Source organism: Lissotriton helveticus, chromosome 1_1, assembly GCF_964261635.1.
Source record: "Lissotriton helveticus chromosome 1_1, aLisHel1.1, whole genome shotgun sequence".
In the NCBI taxonomy this organism is placed as follows: Eukaryota; Metazoa; Chordata; class Amphibia; order Caudata; family Salamandridae; genus Lissotriton; species Lissotriton helveticus.
The window spans coordinates 364389292-364405170 of NC_136057.1; the positions used below are offsets into that span (position 1 = coordinate 364389292).

The 15879-nt window shown below is 42.0% G+C and overlaps 1 protein-coding gene across 6 annotated transcripts in view; it reads right to left on the reverse strand.

Moving 5' to 3' along the window:
• The window catches only part of CACNA1C (calcium voltage-gated channel subunit alpha1 C), a 2299705-nt gene that overhangs the window by 280957 nt on the left and 2002869 nt on the right, over nt 1-15879 (reverse strand). For all 6 annotated transcript variants that reach the window (XM_078673661.1, XM_078673663.1, XM_078673662.1 and 3 more), the window contains one exon: nt 9265-9393. In XM_078673661.1, coding sequence (XP_078529787.1) covers nt 9265-9393 — 129 coding nt within the window. The remainder of the gene's footprint in view (nt 1-9264; nt 9394-15879) is intronic.

Sequence of the window (15879 nt, forward strand, 5' to 3'; positions counted from 1 at the left end):
AGGAGATAAGGGATGAACAGGGGAATGTGGTAATAGAACCTAACTTAATAAGGGAATCTTTTAGAAGATTCTATTCAGATCTATATACCCCGGAGGATATAGCAAGTCCGGCAAATATTGAACATTATCTTATGAATATTATACCTCCGACTTTGCTCGATGAGGACCGTGAGATTATGGAGGGCCCTTTCCACCAGGAAGAACTAGAGTCTGCCATTGGAAGTTTACCAGCGGGGAAAGCAGCAGGACCAGACCTAATACCAATTGAATTTTACCAAATGTTTAGGGAGGTGTTACTTGCAGATATGTTTTATACATTGACGTAAGCACAATTAGGGGTATCTATTCCGGAATCCTGGGGCGGTGCTAACATTATCGTTATTTTAAAAAAAGGTAAACCACCAGAAGCACCAGGGTCCCACAGACCCATAACACTGATGAACTCAGACGTAAAAATATACTCCAAAATATTGGCAAAAAGACTGGCAAAAAATATTGAACAACTGGTAACCCCCACTCAGCACGGGTTTATACCTGGGAAAGGGACAACCCAACACGTTAGGACTGTAGTTACCATTCTTGACGCCACAAATGTCTTAGGAGACCCTGTCGCAGCGCTATTTCTCGACGCGGAGAAGGCGTTTGACAGGGTCTCCTGGGATTATCTGTGGTATGTTATGAAGTGGTGCGGGATAGGGGGTAGGTTTATAAAAGCTATACAGGCCTTGTATATCACCCTCACTGCTAGAATTAGTGTTAAAGGAGGGCTCTCAGCTGCAGTTAGTATTGCTAGGGGGACCAGGCAAGGGTGCCCTTCGTCGCCTTTACTGTTCGCACTATATCTGGAGCCGTTACTGAGGCGCTTTGAATCTAATGTGGATATACAACCAGTAAAAGTAAATAATTGTATAGTGAAGACACTAGCATACGCTGATGACGTAGCAATTTTAACATCAAATCCTACCTTAGCGATAAAAGAGGTTGAAGCAGAGGCCCTCATGTTTGGGCAGATATCTGGGTATAGTCTGAACAGAGCCAAAACGCAAATCATAAAGAATGTACACACTAGGTGCGATGATAACAGAGTGGTTAGCTCGGCAGTATATCTGGGGGTTTCACTATCGGCGGACCTGAGACTAATAGTTGAGAGTAATATGGTTCCTTTAATTTTGAAGGTTAAGAATGACTTAGAGAGAATGAACAATCTACATTTCTCCCTGATGGGATGCACTAATGTAATAAAAATGTTGATACTGCCCAAATTTCTTTATTTATTTAGAACTATTCCTTTGGTTTTTGATGTTAAATGGTTTAATTTGTTAGAGAATGTATTAAACAGATTTATTTGGGCACACGGGAAGACCCGGCACGCATATCGATACATGACCCTCCCAAGAGAGAGAGGGGGGTGGGGGGCCCCCGATTTTAGATTGTACCATATGGCAACAGCATTACAATACATGCAGGGGCTAATCGGGGGTGGTGGACTTGATGAAAGAGTTACGATCATGTCCACAGAAGTGTATTCTGCAGTACTAGGGGCCGAGACAGAAAATTGTTTTTTAAATTGTGTAGAATTTGGATACTATAAAAGGACTAGATTTAAGACCGTAGACGCAGCAGTTAAGATATGGAACGCTTTCTTTAAAAAGGCGCACCTAGGAAGATATAATAGGTATATCAGGCTGTACAAGAATATATCTTTCCCGGTGGAAGTCTTCGCTGACTTAATAATGGCTCGATGGGTGCAAAAAAGGATAATACAGATTGGGGACTTAATGGATGAAGACGGGTTTGTCCAATTTGAAGAATTAACCCGAAAATATGAGGTTGCAAGTAGGGATTTTTTTAAATATCTACAGATAAGGAGTTTTCTCAGCAATAAGCAGGGTGGGGCAGCGGGCTTTAGTCGAAATGAAATACTGGAGAAAATAGTATTAGGAGGGGATTGTACGATAAGATCTTTCTATGCAAGTCTTGTAAAAGGGAAGGTGGATGATCTGGATAAATTTAGCAATAAATGGGTTGAAAAGCTGGGAGGAGAGTTTGAAAATTTTGCGGAATCACTTGACCTGGGGCGTACCATCTTATGCTCCGGGAAACCTTCGGGTAGCTGCGCGCTTAATAAATGTAATTATAATAATAATAATAATAATGCTCGGTCCCCTCCAATCCCAACACTATAAAACTCTGTTTTCGCTGTATCACACTCCGGCTAGAATAGCTAAATGGGGAGGTTCGACTGGCACCACATGTCCCCGCTGTAATGCTGTTGATGCAGATATTGTCCATATGTTTGCCACCTGTCCACAGCTACACACTTTGATTAAAAACATAGAAGAATTTATGGGTAATACGTTAAGAATACCAGTTCAATTGACACCGCTGTTAATATTGTTGGGAAGGGATATGGGGGAAGATTACACCAATATAGAATTTATGTTTATTGCCACCGCAGTATTAAGATTGTCAATAGCAAGAGCATGGCTGGATAAGACCCCCCCAGTACTCCAAACTTGGCTTTCTAATTTACTAGGCATGTATAACTTGGAAAAGGCAATATACTCACGCAAGGGGAAAAGGGGAAGAAAGCTAGGATTAAAAATTTGGGAGCTAATTGCGAAATGGAAAGAGACCATGGTATTATAGTTATTTAGTTGTTTTGAATATGGAGGAGGAAGCGCAGATATACTTGTAAATAATAAGCCCAGGTGGATATCGAGCATATCGAGCAATGTAAAAGTTTTTTTTGTATTATTCCTTTGCACTATTCCTTTGTATTGTATAGTTGGAGATGTTTCATCAAACCAGATGTGGTTAAGTATTAATTCAAAATTATCAATTGACAAACCTATAATGTATATATAATATATGTGATACAATGTGTAATGAAAGAAAAATAAAAAAAAAAAAAAAAAAAATCAAGCACTGCACAAATCCCCATCACTACTGTAGGTCACAGTAAGATCGCGGAGAGGATCTGAAAATGTCTACTGCCTGCCGCCCACTTCCTTGAAAGGATGGGCATGGAAGGCCAGGCTAATATTCACAAACAAACCAATCCAGGCTCTGCTCTCATGCAGTGTTATACAGCTGCATGAGAGAAAACCAGTGATTGATTGGAACAGGTGAACACAACGCTTCTAAGGAGGCCAGAGGGACTTTGCAATGTTCCCAGGTCTCCCAGACGGGGAGCTGGGTTCTAAGCCTGAAGAGCACACGTCAGGTCAGAGAGTCCAAGACTTGTCCAACCCGACATGTGCACGGAAATTCAATGTGGTTAGCATACAGCATTCACTACCAATCTCCCGTTGGCCATCCCCTGCCTCACGCCCTGCTCCTGTAGGCTGCAGGAAGCCAAGTAGTCGTTAGGCATGGTGAAAAAAAGGATTTAATTTTTTTTGATTGTGGTGTCTAGTGGGGCAGCGCTCTTATGCACCTGAGGAGAAACCACTGCTGGTGCATTCCCCAGCGACTGCCATACACCATGGGCATACAACTAGAATGACAAGACCTCTGCCATTGGAGGGTCGGGTGAAATAGATTGGAGAGAGGTTTGACATTTAGCCTCTCAGGGTCAGATCATGGCCCCACTAAAGATTCAAATCTGCATTCCACGGCTCCATGGCAGACAGGCCTACAATTTAGGGGAGACATCTGTGGCTGAAAGGAATACCCCTTAAACCACCCTAACTTCAAAGACACATGACAGCATTACTACTGGTACCATCATTCAGCAAACGGTGAGATGCGATTGTGGGGATGAGGGACCAAAGAACTTAGACTGCATGGCGCACAAGCCACAGGACTCTGTTGTGCATATGGAGGATTAATGCCCGTGAAAGGGACAGCATGCCCTTTCTGAATAGTGGCTGGTCTGGCTGAAGACCTGCTGAAGTGTGGCACCCTGAAGTGTACTGTCCAAGGGCCCGACAGCGGACCTCCAGTTCTCATGGGTATCTCAGGGACATCAAAGATCTCCCACAAGGGACCTACACCATCTACCAGTGACATCTGGAGAGCAGTGCCCACATCGGCTATGGAATCCCATGAGGTAGCACTGTGTGAGTGTAGAATTAAGACTTGAGGTGCCTGTAATGCAGGGACCCTGACACACATAAGCGTCTCATTGGTGGTGAGCAGATTCACCGATTGCTGTACCCATTTCGGTCATGGCGCATCTCTCTTGTGCAACACGGCAACTGCATGCTCATTGCGTGCGGTGTCTGATTCACAGGGTGTGATCCTCGGAGGTGGGGTGTACCCGTACTTGTGCCTCATTCTACCTCATGTGGCTCTGCTGAACTTGCGTCTCTGTGTATGACCGGACTGGTTTAGCTCAACCTGTATCACCATGCATCGGACGTTGTGCCTCATTTCCAGGGAGGTACGGAATTTGAAACTCTTTGGGTTGGAGACCTGAAGTGTCTGGGGCAACCCATACCAATGCGTACCAGACACTGTGTCCGGATTGCATGAGCATGACCCAGATCAACCTGAACCTGTCGGGGTACTTCCTCCCATCGAGAGGCCCCAGTGTTACTCGCCATTCATCGGTTGTTCCCTTTTGACCCTCATTGCGGTGGACCAACTGCCCTCTCCACACCTGGCTCCTACCAAAGATGTCCTGGCGCTCGGTAGTAGCGAGAGAAATTGACTGGGTTGAAGGAACGCTTCCGAGACAGTGGGAGAGGGTGAAGAAACTGTGTGACTCCATTGTGTTTTGAGACATGGGTGAACTTCCTGAGTGGCTGTTAAACTCCTCTTGTTTACGTCTACCTCCTAACTAAAACTTGCTATACATCCCCACCTGCTTCCAGAGGACACAGACTAAGAGTGACTTCAGCCACGTGCCGTCTAATATTCGGGAGGCTGGCCGGTTATCTTCCATCAGGGGATATATGACAATCGGGGTGAACCAGAGGGTGGAGGGAAGCTGGGACCACGGTGTCTGCAGGGTATCCATTGACCTGCTCGGTACCACATTAGGGTGCTCAGTGTGTATGTGTGCGTGTGAGTGAGTGGGAGTGATAGTGGGCAGACGGTCTGTGATTCACACCACTGGCTGGCGGTGCCACTATATAACATTGATTTTTTGCCAAAACCACAATACATTTGACACTGAGTTTACCCATGTGGCTCTGGCCAGCACTGCTGCTAAAAAGTGTTCTCCTTTCATGTATGTACATATTTCTGATATAGAGGAAAAGTGGAGGACTGTGCCCTCACGGTTTGTCAGCAGTAATCCGAAAATGAAATACAGACGTTCTTTGAAAGTTTTATGTGCGTAGTTTTTATTTCATGTTACATCTGTGGATAAAGAAACGAACGCACTACGCACATAAAACTTTCAAAGAAGGTCTGTAATTTAATTTTCGGATTACTGCTGACAAAACGTGAGGGCACAGTCCTCCACTTTTCCTCTATACTTACCCTTACAATGGCTCTTGGGTGAAGCCTTCCGCGAGGAATGTGCCACAACACAATTGGTCCCTGACAATTGTAGCACCAAGGCCCAGAAATTTCCACCCAAACATTTATTCACATATTTTTTATATTGTTGCGACCTGTTGTGTACCTTACAACTGTGCAGGACTGTATTATCAGGATTGCTTGGGTGAGCCTGGGGAGGATAGCGTGTCGCACAGCATAAGTGTTCCTTCTCTCTCTCTCTCATTGGGGGGGTGGGGTGGGGTTAGATTAGGAATTGTCCACAGTGTGCATACTATTGATTTCATAACAATACATATGGGCCTACAACTGCTAGTAATATTTCCAAATGTGTTTTATGCCCAACTGTATATGTTCATGTTCTTGCAAGTGACTACTGTGCATTTGCTTTACACATTGCCTCCGTGGAAAGCCTGACTGCTCGTGCCAAGCTACCCAAGGGTGAGCACAGGTTATATAGCAAGTTTAATCACCCGCCCTTGATGGGAGCGGTAGGTTCTGCCTGCCTGGAGGCATCCCTTCAGCCAACCAGAGAGTGCCGATTCCAACACCCACCTTCTCTATATTCTAAATACAACCACTTGCATGTGGACGGTTAGAGAGCCCACCTCTAACATGTATAAATATATCCCTGCAACCATAATGTTTAGGAAGCTATACATATACATATACAATGAGTGTTCAACCTTGGTGCATATATTAGACTTTTTTTTATTTTTATTGAACTTGGAAGATGCCTTTTTTTGCTAACTTGCTGTGGAACAAACCTTTGTAGCTTATTGGGAGAGCTAATTTACATTGTTAAAAGTTCCCGAGTGCTTTACATGTAATGTAATTTATTAGGCACCATGATGTTGTATGCCAGGTTTAATGGTGAAGCAACTGCAAGGGCAGTCATTGAACAGCTCAATACCACACAATTGTGCTAGCAGTACTTTAAGGCACTGTTTAATTGCCTGTTTCCTCAGGGAGTAAATTGCCAATCCAATTGTTCAGCTGCTGCTCACAAGAGAATAGGGTCAGTGTATTTATCTGCCACAACATTCAGTGTTTGGTGTATAGTTCCTTGCTGACTCTACATAGTTGGAATGCCTTATATCACTAGTTCTGTGGTCTGGGGACCCCTGGGGGGTCTGCAACATCACTCAGGGGGTCTTGGACAGTTTAGAAAATTAAAATAATATTTACAGATGAATAAAGTGCATGTAAATAAGGAAGAAAATGTAAATTAAAAAATGTTAAACATTCTCTAAATGTGAAGGAATTTAAAACTAGAGGCTAAAAATTAGGTCGGTATCCTCAGATTGATTCGTGAGAGCAGTGCAATTGCATCAAACAGAATATAGTATGGACGGTGGGTGGCCTCAATTGAATTTAGAAAGGTTCCAACATTGCCATTAACATTAAAAAAAAAATTGTTTGTAAATTAAATTCAATATTTCATCATTTGCGCATTTGTTTGTTGCATGCTTATTTCAGTGTATTGTCTTGCGGTGGAAAATATCGAAATTGCATAGGCTGGGGTCCCTGGTTTCCAATAATGCCTAAGTGGGGGTTCAAAGAAGTTGAAAGCTTAAGAAATACTGCCTTATATAAATCTGAAGAAGGTGCATTAGAAGCTGTTCAGAGGCTAAACCGTCCCCTTATTGCTGTAGGCGCAGTCAACTATTGCAGCAGAAAAACATACGGTTCTAGACGAAGACTTCCACTCCTACAATTAAATCCATGCAGCAACGCTCTATGCAAGCATGATCTGATTTTGGTAGCCGAGTGTACGAAGCCTTAATGTCCTAGCTGATTCACTAACTAGATGTTATATAAAATGTAGCAGACTGCCTAGCATAGAAAACACCCCATATTAACATTACCCCAAGAGTTTTTCGGTATTTCTGTGTGTAAATAAACGTTGTTTAAAAATCCTTTCATACATGCTACGTTCAGATCTTCAATGTCTTCAGACAGATTTCTCATGAGGTTTTAAGTGCCTCAAATTTCAGATTACTAGAACAGGAAGACATTCTTTTGCTATAAGTGATTGCACTTTATCTAAATTCCCCGCTCACCCATGCCCTTTTTGGACAGAGTTTCCCTTTGAAACCCTTAGAAGATTTCTCTGTTAAGTGAGTCTTTCTTACAGCTTGACTTCTTATAGGTGGATAGGTTTGTAATACTTTCAGGAAAGTCTGAGGTCTGGAAGCACACAACTTGAGCACTAGAGAAGTCTTGCCTCGGAATTTCCAAAGACGCATTTTAAGTAACTTTTACCACCGTATCCCTCTTCCTTATCACACTCCTTAAAATGGAAGATTAACCTCAAATATTAAGAAATGGGAAATTGAAGAGTATGACTCAGAGTAAAATGATCACAGGCAAATGATTAGAGCAATACCTCACATTGCCAACTCGTACCTCTTCCTCATCACAAGCCTTATATTTAAGTGGTCACCCTATAATGTAAGGACTTTGACGAGGAACAGTAGAAAGAGTAGGATCCTGAGTAATAAAGATTACTGGTAAGTAATACGGTCAATATCTCAAACTTGGGAAAGGACCCGCTCTCCTCGACATCAGGTGATGTATTGCCGTAAAGCAACTTGGTGAATTCTGGAGGTATGTAATAACATAACATGACATGAATGGTTAATGTCTATAGACCTTCAATGGTTTATTATCTTCTTTCTTCTACTAGTACAAATTATGTTGATAGGAGAGAAAACTGATGCCACTGTATGCTTCTGAAGGCATTCTAGATGATAAAATGTCACTGAAACTAGATTGACAAATCTCAACAATGGGAAAAATATTCGTCAGAATCAAAGAAAATGAGGAAGGAACCGAAGACAAACCAGCAAAAAGCAATTTTTGATTTTCGTATCCCTGACATAAGAAGGAGACTTGTGGTGCCATTGCCCTACTCAGTAATCGTGAGCATACACGTATCTCATATCACAAAGCCCTCACAACCTGGCTTTTTACTCAGTAAAACAGGGTAGTTCCGCTCGCCTGTTCACTTCTATCCTACTCCTCCTAAATAGGGCATCCTTTTCTTGGTGTGAGGAGCACCTAGACGCCTCCGGGTATTAGTTTGCGCTCTACAAATATAAAATCAAATCACAATGGGACAGGATACCACAAGTACTCTTTCCATCTCAGACAATGAAACAAAAATAAGACTTGGGGTGTCCTGCCCTGCACCAAAGTAGAAGAGTAAGGTGACAGCTGCAGCCAGACAAACTGCATCTCTGGCACATACACACAGTAAACAATTAGAGAAAGATGTAGAAGCTAGATATGTGGCAGATGGGTGATTCTGAAGCATAGAGGCTGTGGGCAGGAGGGACCTCCACTCCATAAAAAACACTTTAAAAAAATTGCAATTTATTTCCAAGTGCCATTTGTTAAATTGTTTCGGTTATGGTGAATTCATAAATGACTGTTTTGTCATTGAGGACCTTGACATATTCACAAAGGCCCAAAATGCAGGAAGTCCTACTTTTGTGTAAATGACTCTGTCTCATTGTACAAATTCCTCTTTCTGCAAGCACAAATAACAGGTATGCTTTAGGCAGCACTTTACAGCAGGTTTACAATCCAATATCCTGGCTTAGAACAATATAATCAACTTGTTTCCCTTTAAATAAATCTGTCAAGCAGTATTTTAGCCCCTTGCCCATTCAAAAATCTTAACTCAAATATTACTCAGCAATATATTTAAAAAATTACCAAAGTAACAAGGTCCAGCAAGCCTTGCAAACCCACCCTCATTGGCCAGTCCCACAACCCTTTACCCTAATGTAATAAAAAGGTATGTACCTGGAATGACTTGATGAAGGTCCACAGCAGCGTCCGGATTCCCTCTCCTCTGCTCAGAAGTTTCACCAGGCGCATCACGCGGAATAGTCGGAAAAAGGTGATGGAGATGCGCGAATTTTCCTCTGCATTCTAGAACCCATTGGCATAGAGGCAGCTGTTAAACAGAGGGTGGGGAGCAAAGGAGCCTACAAAGAGAATCCAGCCTTCTGATAGGGGCTCACTGCACTGTTCCACTTCTACAGCTACCTGTGCTTCCCTAGGCCCAGATACTTATTCAAGCCCTATTCTTCTAGCCTTTTGCTCAACCCTGGGTTACTGATATTCCTTACCCCTGTGGGTACTCAACTGCGGACATAATACCTTTTGGCATTCTACTTCTCTTGGCTTAACTTTGGGCATTTTGCTGCTGACACTGGACATCTGTTGAAGACACATTAGCTTCGGGCACTCTGATTGCTGCTATCAGCCTGCCTTTGAGCCATCCCACTATTGACATCATAGTTTTGGGTATTTCGCTAAATTTCAACATAGCTTTGGGCGTTCTGCTTCCAATTCACGAATGGGCATGCTGCTGCTGGCAGCTTAGGTTTCAGCATCATTGAGCTGAGCTGCTGTCACTTAAGTGTTTGGTATTCTGCTGCTGTAAGACTTGCACTGAGGTCCAGGTTTAGGGCTTTCTGCTACAACATGCATCCACTGTACGTCAGTCATTGTGGTTTCTGCTGCTATCAGCCTAACTTTGCATACTCTGCTTTAGTAAAGTGATTAGTATGTTTTGGGGGTCACTTAGGCCAGTGTGCTGCCGTCAGTAAAGCTTTATTAACAGTTCAGTTCACGTTAAGGCTTAAGACCAATCTTTTCCGAGCCATCTACAGTTTGTAACCCCTTCCTGGTCAGCAGAAGCCATTTTATCAGATACAACAGAAACGCATTGTCCTGCTTCAATTGGACATGTGTGAATATTCAGATTTGATCACCCCTCCACATCTACTATAATCTTCTCTACATTTTTATCCTCTCAAACGTGCCTAGAAGACAGCAGGCATTAAAAAAAATCAAATATTCTGATAGTTAACTCATTTCTGCTGTTATTAGTCTATTTGCCCATTCTACAACTACTATGCTTTCCCCTGATACTTTCACTCTGGCATTGGCCTTCTGTAGTGACTGCACTTCATCTTCCTTCCCCATAGTCTCCTGCCAGCCCTGTAGAATGTTGACATCATGACGATGTATTAGAATGCTACAGAGCTCTAGGATTTCAGTTGAGAGTTAGGGCTGAGCTGGTACCATCCTGCTCCTGGTGGGGTTTTTATTTCCTTTACTTTTACCTAATGAATGTACTACTATCCTGTACCATCTTACTCTAAATAAATATACTTCATCAACTACTTGGATTTCTGATCCTCCTTCAATACACACATTTTGGCGACAATTTGGGCCTCTTCTGAAACGGACCTTCAGTTATCTACTTCAACCTGCTTCCTACAAATGGACTTTCTTTATTCAACTAACTACAAGGTATAAACTTCGTTTACTTCTCCCTACTGACTCACAAGCAATCTGGAACACTCTTAATCCCCCCAGTGACCACTCCACCGGTCGCCCTCTTCCTTTAAACAGGGCCAGTCCCTGCTGCAACTTAAACTTATCAGTTCCTGAATTCCTGCCTAAGAAGGTCACCTATTTCCCTCCTGATATGTTCCGAGTGTATTTTTTCTAATCGCCGTTTATATCAGCAGCGCGCACGTTCCAGGTGTAACTTTCTGCCTGCCTTATGTCCTCCTATCATCTGCCTTGCTGCCTAACTGCCACATTTCATGCCTGTCTCCGTGGAGGATTTCCCTGCTTTTCTCCTTATTTTTCCACGTCGAGAGGTTTTCAATGCAAGCTGCAGTGTTTAAAATGCTTTAACGTCTGTGAATGATTCCCGTTTTTTCTAAAAAAAACTTATGTGTACCTCATTGGCTCTTCTGGGAAGGTTTAATTTCCCATTCCTGTGACCACTTCTTAAGTCGATATATTGTGGGCTACTTTTTCATGGTTATTTACAATTCTCACAGCATCAGTGCAAGTGGAAAGTCACTGCCTTCACTGCTCTTCAGACTGTCATTACTCTACGGTTTGAGATTGATTGTATTAGCTTGGATAATTAACAGCTTTTCAACTGTATTGGGAAAATTTTCAAGTGACAAGTAACTGTTTACTGCCTACAATATCCTTGATGCATGCACTGGGTGCCACGTTTTAAGGTACAATTTTATTTTATTCATTTAACCTTTACGTATTTGATGGCAGTTTAACTGATTCGCTATTTTTTTAATTGTTGCTGAGAACACGCGCACACTCACCTGCAGCATATGGAACTTCGATGACTTGCTGATCATATTATTCTATGTCTTCTTGCCCTCCTGCTGTGGTACATTTGGTTCATCTACGTGCCTGCTGCCACTCGGTATTGCGTCCCCCTAGGTCCCGCCATCTTATGTTTGGCCTTCACCATTTACTTTGTGTGCATTTCCCTGCACATTATGTCGCCTACCAACCATGTTTTTTTATTTTTCCTGTCAAGCGCAATAAAGTTTTTACCAACGTCCTTGTTCACTTTAAGTACTTCAAATTCCTTACTCTGCCAACATGAAGAGCTGTCCAAATTGCGTCTTGCACCTTATTGAGGTCTTCCACATTTTCATTCCGCCATAACTTTCACTGCTGAAGAATTTTAAACTTTGCGACCTGCATTTCAGTGCAATCTTCAATCTTATTGCCGATTAGTGGAACTATCATCTGTTGTTTGAAAGTTTATTTGAGCGGAACTTTTCTTCAAGAACAGATTTAGTTCAAGGGTGCCACTTAGTGGTTCCAGCACCATCGCGTTTGTACATTCTATATTGTTAAAATACAATGGAGCACCTGAACAACTCTTCATGTTTTTCTACTTAGTGAATGTGACCTTCCTCATTAAGATGGCACAAAATTGCGTGAGTACTTTATTTCTTTCTACATTCTTGATGACAACGGTGACTACTTTTCTTATTTTATTTCATTGTTTATACTGCTTCTACAATATGTATTTATCTAATGTTCTGCACAATTCTTGAATGTGTTTTTTTAGCTTGTACTGCAATTTATTTCCCTTTATTCATGAAATAATTTCAATGAAATTTTCAACTTATGCATAATGTAATTCTGTTTGCTTATTGTTATGTCTGATGTGACTTTCCATATTTAATTCAAACAGCTTTTCACAGTTTCTTCGTATTTTTATGATACATTCAATTTACTGTGTTTGTTTTAATGCAGAATGTTCACACTTAACTGTGTATTTCCTCACAGGTTTTAATTTAGAATATGTTTCATTTCACATAATTCTAATATCTTGTTCTAGGATGTCGACTCCTGCATTTTCTTATTACTTCACTATGTTCAGTCATGAGTTTTCACAGCGGTTCTGTGCACGGAACCCCTGTTATTTAATGTTCTTCTAAAGTTATGCCAGGTTCTGTTCAATTTTGCGCAGTTTTCATTCTGACATGTTCTTGGCAATTAAGGTTTACCTTTAATTCATTCTAGATTATTACTCCTTTCGGGTGTGGTTTTTCCTCACTCTTCTGCCTAACACTTTCATGTGTTGGAGATCTTTTATCCTCTCCTGTTGGAGTAATTTCCTTGCTTTTATTTGTTATCTGTTTTTCTTCTCATTAATCTGCGTTCTTTGATTCATGCATCCATTCCAGTAAGGCCAACTGGTGTGCCTCGCTGTATCTTGAACGTTTTTTTATATACGTGTTACCTTACGTCCTTCTGTGCATTCTTCGTTTTATTTTCCTCTTTCTCTTTCCTATTTTGTCGTTGAAGGAGAAGATGTCCTGCCTTCCTTCTTTCATTCTTGCTTATCTTTCTTCTTTCTTCCTGGCTTACTTCTTGCCCTTCTCAGTGCTCCTTAGCAGTGTTTCTTTCATCAAAATAACGCGACTCGCGAGGCGCGTTATCAAGCGTGGGGGACCCTATTTCTCGAGACTACGACGGACTTGGTTCGTAAACTCACCTAAATGCACGTTTTTTGAATACCCGGGTCGGGCTCTATATTATCTTACTTAAGATTGGGACCATATTACTTCGGACTTTATGTATGCACATTCTGGTTTATAAAGGTCCACCTTGGAGCATTTGCATTTTGACCCTAGAGGGGATATTATACTAGAGGAGGCTCTACATAATATTAGAGCCTTATCCCTGTCCAGTTTCCACGTGTGGGCCTCTCTGCTCCAGCCCACCATAAACCTCTACACATTTGGGGCTAGATGTAGGTAAATCAGATTTACCGCTTCATAAATACCGAATTTTACCGATTCGGTATTCATGAATCGGTAAATCTGATGTAGGTATTCATTCGGTAAAAAATACCGTATCAGTATGATTCGGTATTTACCGATTCTGTAATTACAGAATCGGTATTTGCCATTGGTTCCTATGGGCCTTGAAGCCCATAGGATTCAATAGCAAATACCGATTCGGTATTTACCGAATCAGTAAAAATACCGAATTGCAAAGGGGGACAGGGTGTCACTTTGACACCCTGTTGCACCCCTGTAACTGGCTTGTGCGCCATGTGGCACACAGACATGCCCTTAGGGCATGTCTGTGTGCCACATGGCACAGGTGTACATGCACAGATGTGCATGTACACAAGAATTCGTTATTTACCATGCAATTGTATTACATGGTAAATAACGAATTCTAAAGGCCCTGTAGCACTGTTAGAAGTGCTACCTACATAGGAAAATACAGATTCGGTAATTTTACCGATTTGGTAAAATTACTGATTCGGTAAAATTACCGAATCTGTATGTTTTCAGTGCCCCTACATACCAATGTCAAAATACCAGTCGGAAACGGCCGAAAATCTGTATTTTCGGCCGATTCCGACCGGTATTTTGACACCTACATCTGGCCCCTGGTTCCCAATCCGTCTATCTTCAAGCGACTTGAACTATTTATGATACTTCTAACCGCCTCATAGCCTTGAGAATGTCTGAGTACCAACGCTGTACAGACAAAACACGTGTTGGCTGCATCTCACGTTTGAATTTGAACAACGAATAAAGAAAACAACACGCATAAACCCCCTGACTTGGTCATCCTGTCCTGATGAAATCTGAAATTTGTCTATGTCATTGACTATATCCTTTATTTTTCTTTTCTTGTTGTTCTTTCTTTTAGTGTTTTTCTTATTCTTCTCTACTTTGTCTTCTTCTTACTGCATTGTTTAAGTCTTATGTTTTTGTTGATATTGTAAAAGGGGAAGATGTGTAGTGACTTCACTTCATTTTCCTTCCCCATAGTCTCCTGCCTAGCCCTGTGGCATGTTGACATCATGATGATGTATTAGAATGCTACAGAGCTCTAGGATTTCAGTTGAGAATTAGGACTGAGCTGGTACCATCCTGCTCCTGGTGGGGTTTTTATTTCCTTTACTTTTACCTAATGAATGTACTACTATCCTGTACCATCTTAATTTATATAAATATACTTCACCAACTACTTGGATTCCTGATCCTCCTTCACTACACCTTCTCTCAAATGACAGTCTAGATTTGGGATTAAAACTTTCAATCTGATGCTTGTCGTGCAACTTCTGTCAATCTACCTTGAGTCATTCTACTGCTGTCAGTTTATTATTCGGTCTTTTGCTACTGTCAGTTTAGCAGAGATAATTTGACTGATGTCATTTAAGCTTCATCATTCTGCTGTCGTCCGTTTAGTTTTTGGTATACTGGGTATATTGGGTATGTCAGTCAAGATGAGAGTGTTCTGCTTCTGCCATTCTAGCTATGGCCAGGCTGCTGCTAACAGTATAGTGTTGAGCGTTCGGCTGCTGACAGTCTAGATTGGGGAATTCTGCCAATCTGATGTTCACCCTTTTGCTGCCGTCAGTTCTGCAGGCAGTATTTCCATTTCTGATTCGCTCTGGCTGAGGCAATCACCTGCCACAAATGGATCAGACGCAAAGGGAGATACCCAAGAACACATTGATTGCCCAGTAGAAGTAATTAGAGGGGTTCACGCTCCTTATCCAAGGGAGCCACTGTTTTTTAATTCAATGGTGTTTGATTGGTCTGCATCTTCAATACAAGATTATGGTTTCTCTTGTAGGTACAATATATATTTTAGCTACTCTGCCTTGCTAATTCCTACTGCATTCTTTGCCCTCTCCGATCTTCATCGAGTGGCCTTTTCCAATGTTAACTGCTCACTTTAGCTCTGCTCCCATGGCGCTCAATCCATGCCTTGAATTTTTGGTACACCGTGTGGCCTGATTTTCTTCTTGGAGCCACTAACACGGCTAACTGAGGATTCTGTGTCCCTCTCTCATAAACTACGGTGCTGGTGTCTCACAAACCAAGGTGTTCTATTCAGAAGTGCACAGCAGTCTAACCAATCTAGGTGTCCTGCCCTGCCTCTTCGCCCAAGCACTGAATATTGGCTGTTATTGGGCAGGCGCTGGATCTCCAATATCCCGGATGACTTGTGTTATAGACCTTCAGGGGTGTGGGAGGGACTTCAGGAGGCCACAACCATTACAGGAATGGCACCCCTTATATCTCCCTGTAA